We start from the raw sequence: 4,244 nt of genomic DNA, 5'->3' as shown, positions 1-4,244 counted from the left end.
AGTGAGGAATAACCATTTCAAGGATCAGCGGCAATCACAAAAGAGGAAGAATTTCAAAAGTATTAACGTCAAGACCAAAAAATAGAAAAACAGTCAACCAATGTACATAATTAATGAGAACCAACAACCCGAGATCACCCAGACAACAAATATGATTTTCAATCTACTAGAGGACCCAAAAAGGCATAGGAAAGGGTGGAGATTGATGATGTCGAAGGAAGAGTTGATGAGCCTCATGGTTTGCAGGAAATGACTGAAGGACCTGCTAATATTGGGATAGTTAATACAGGGACTGAACTGGGGCAAATTATCAATTCTCAGGAGGAAGATCATAGGAGTATGGTAGATCGAGGAAAAGCTACAGAAATACAAACAATCATGTCCAAGTCCAAAACTAATCCCAGCCAAAAGAAAATGAGGCAATTGATAAGGCAAAGGGAAGAAACTACATTGACTATCACTGAAGCACATAATGCACCTTCATCATCTGCAGTAGCATTGAATAAATCAGAGGAAGCAGTAGCAGTAGAGGATGGATCTCAAATAGCACCACCATCTAGGATGAAGGAAGTGGGAGTTGGACCAGCAGAAGCACACTCATCTCAATTTGAGACAACAAGAACAATGGCAAAAGAGTCACCCAGAACTAATCTTAAGGAAGCAGGCCCCAACGAAAATGAAACAACTGTAACAATGGTGGAATAGTGCCAATTGAACAAATCTTCTCTTTCTGGGCTAGAGGAGGATGAACAGAAGCATATGCAGGCTAAAGAAAAATTAGTTTCTGGTGATGAATATGATAGTGACTAGCTTCATGACTTGGGGGGAGATGGCTCTCAATTACATGAGACTAATAGGGTGTTGGTGCAATATGAGAAGGTGAATGAGGATCAGGCGATTGTTACAAGTGAATCTGGAAATATGGAGATAGCTTGTTCATTAGCCACAGAACAGGGTATGCAATTGCAACTAAATGCTCCAGTTAAGTCACAATTTGGAACCTGTTGACATGGTTCTACTGGAGCAACATCAACTTGAAGAAGAAGAGGATAATGAATCAAATGTTGGGAACTTCTACCAAGTGGCAAGAGAATCTGACCTCTCCCCTAGATTTAATTCAAAAGGAGGCAAGAAGTCAAGGAAGCAAATTTAGAACAAAGAGCTACAAAAACCAACCAGAATACTGCCCATGAGGGCAACATCATACTCCAAATAATGATTAAAACACTCATTTGGAATATCAGGTCTGTTAACACTCAACATGCCTTTCCAAGGGTGATTAATATGCAAAGGAAGCACAAATTCTTTGTCATCGCATTAATGGAACCTTTCCAGAATGCAAGGCATATTCAAAGGTACAAACGAAGGCTAAATATGGATAGCGCATTTTCAAATATCAATGGGAAGATATGGTTATTCTTTGATGATGTGGTGGAGTGGGAATTGGTCATGGATATAGAACAATAGGTGATAGTGAAGGTATTACACCAAGAACTTGAACAACTGTTAATAATGACATTTGTGTATGCAAAATGCTTATCTCTAGAGAGATTGGAACTCTGGGATAATCTGTATTATTTAGCAAGTGATATGGAGTTACCCTGGCTAGTAGGAGGGGATTTCAATGTGGTGTTACATGAGGATGAGAAAATAGGGGGCTTACCAATACATCCGCCAGAATATGATGATTTTTCCTTCTGTACAAACTCATGTGGAAAATTTGATCAAGGATACAAGGGCGGTCCATTCACTTGGTGGAATGGCAGGCCTAATGCAGCCTGTATATTCAAAAAATTGGATAGGATATTTGTGAATTTACCATTTCAAAATATTCTTCCTACAATAGAAGTTGAGCACTTAATTCGAACTGGATCAGATCATGTGTCATTACTGATGACTGGAGGAAAAAAAGCTGCAAACTTTACTAGACCATTCAGATTCTTGAATTCATGGACAAAGCATGAAACCTTCATGGAAGTAGTAAAACAGAACTGGCATGCAGATTTCATTGGAGACCCCTTTTTGATATTCAAGCACAAGCTGAAAAAAGTAAAGATAGCACTATCACAATGGATTAGGCAGACCTTTGGGGACATATTCAAACAATTGGCAATACTAGAAGATATTGTGATGGTTAAAGAAATGTTGTTTGAGGAGGAGCCAACAATAGAGAACAGAATCATCCTTCAGAGAACTCAATCAGAATTGAAGAAATACCTAAGTTTGGAGGAGCAGTACTGGAAGCAGAAAGCTGGAATGACTTGGTTTGCTGAGGGTGATAGAAATACGAGCTTTTTCCACAATCATGTCAATGAAAATAGGAAGAAGTTACAAATAAAAAGGATCCAGAATGGAACAGGGAATTGGCTAGAAGACCAATATCAAATTGCAATTGCCGCAGTTGAATTCTTTCAAAATCAGTTCTCAAAATAGGGAGACCCTACAAAATTTTCAATGCTTAACAATGTTCCTGCTATGGTATCTATGGATCAAAACTTGGATTTATGTAGGTATCCAACATTGGAAGAGGTTAAAGCAACTATATTTGGGTTAAATGGAAACAGTTCCAGTGGCCCCGATGGATTCACTGGCTTGTTTTATCAAGAATGCTGGGAGATCATCTGCAATGACATTCACAACATGGTATTACATTTCTTTGGAGGGGCAGCATTACCAAAATCCATCACTCACACAAACTTGGTTATGCTACCAAAGAAACAAAGACCAGAATCATTTTCAGACCTATGACCCATCAGTTTGAGCAATTTCATCAACAAAGTACTATCCAGATATCTACATAACAGATTAGAAAAGTTCTTACCTGAGTATATCTCTCCAAATCAATTTGGATTTGTGAAAGGAAGAAGCATATTTGAAAACATACTTCTTACATAGAAAATAGTCACAGACATAAGGAAGAGGGGTAAACCTGCTAATGTGGTGTTTAAACTTGACATGTCGAAGGCGTATGACAGAGTATCATGGAATTATTTGATGCAGGTATTAAGAAAAATGGGGTTTGCAGAACATTTCATCACCCTGATCTGGAACCTATTATCCAACAATTGGTACTTAGTACTAGTTAATGGACAATCGTCAGGATTCTTCAAATCAACAAGGGGAGTGAAGCAAGGAGATCCACTCTCCCCAACACTATTCATACTGTCTGCAGAGGTACTCTCTAGGTCACTGAACAGATTATTTGAGGATGAATCATTTAGAAGATTTGGTATGCCCAAGTGGACAGAACACCTAAACCACTTAGCATATGTTGATGATACCATAATTTTTGCATCAGCTCATCAACCCTCCTTGACGAAGATCATGACAGTATTAAGTAGCTATGAGGAGATCTCTAGTCAGCAAATCAACAGGGCTAAGAGCTCCTACCATATGCATGCAAATGCTGCTAATGCTCTAATACAGAAAGTAGAAGACATCACAGGATTCACAAGAGGTCAGTATCCATTCATGTATCTAGGGTGCCCCATCTTCTACATTAGAAGAAAGAAAGACTATTATCAGGATCTTATCAAAAAGGTGAAGGCTAAGCTACATGCTTGGAAAGGGAAGCTATTATCATCTAGAGGAAAAGAAACACTAATCACTAGTGTTCTATAAAGTATGCCAGTATACCTACTCTCAGTACTGGATCCACCTCAAAACATTCAGAAACACCAACACAAAATATTTGCCAGATTCTTTTGGAGCACCAAGGAAGAAGGGAGGAGCAGGCACTGGGCAAGTTAGCAGAAGCTATGTACTCCTAAACAAGAAGGAGGCCTTGGCTTTAGATCATTGAATGATGTATCAAAGGCATTATTTGCGAAGCTGTGGTGGAGATTTAGGACTGCAAAATCTTTGTGGTCGAACTACATATGGAATAAGTACTGCAAAAAAGAGATACCTACTAAAGTATAATTCAAACAAGGATCCCATGTGTGGAAATAGATGCTGAATGCAAGGGAACAAGTAGAGCATGAGATACTATGGGAGATGAAAAGTGGCACAACAAACATATGGCATAAAAATTGGACTAGGCTGGGAGCTCTGTATCATGTCCCACCTCCAAACTTCAGTATTGAGGAGAACTTACAAGTGGTGGCAGAACTGAGGCAAGGAAGAGAATGGAATGACACACTCATTAACCAGAATTTCCCAGAAGACATTGCTGAACATATAAAAAAGATCCATTATGACAGTAGAGATGAGCAGTGGGATAAACCATATTGGATGCCAACTTC

General features: G+C 38.9%; 1 protein-coding gene across 1 annotated transcript; it reads left to right on the top strand.

Annotated features, from left to right (window-relative positions):
- The first annotated feature begins 1,512 nt into the window (after nucleotides 1–1,512).
- LOC108946280 (uncharacterized) lies at nucleotides 1,513–2,748 on the top strand. The gene is made up of 2 exons (XM_018773081.2): nucleotides 1,513–2,420; nucleotides 2,511–2,748. The coding sequence occupies exons 1-2, from the start codon at nucleotides 1,513–1,515 to the stop codon at nucleotides 2,746–2,748; spliced, it is 1,146 nt and encodes a 381-aa protein (XP_018628597.2).
- Nucleotides 2,749–4,244: the final 1,496 nt, after the last annotated feature.

This window comes from Nicotiana tomentosiformis, chromosome 12, assembly GCF_000390325.3.
Source record: "Nicotiana tomentosiformis chromosome 12, ASM39032v3, whole genome shotgun sequence".
NCBI lineage: Eukaryota > Viridiplantae > Streptophyta > Magnoliopsida > Solanales > Solanaceae > Nicotiana > Nicotiana tomentosiformis.
The sequence above is the reverse complement of the archived record's forward strand: the minus strand, read 5'-3'. Positions and strand labels throughout refer to the sequence as shown.

Excerpts from the sequence above, each read along its gene's own strand:
- LOC108946280 (XM_018773081.2), top strand. The coding sequence starts at position 1,513 with ATGACATTTGTGTATGCAAAATGCTTATCTCTAGAGAGATTGGAACTC. Across the intron at positions 2,421-2,510 it reads GTTGAATTCTTTCAAAATCA|GTATCCAACATTGGAAGAGG; the intron begins GTTCTCAAAATA and ends GGATTTATGTAG.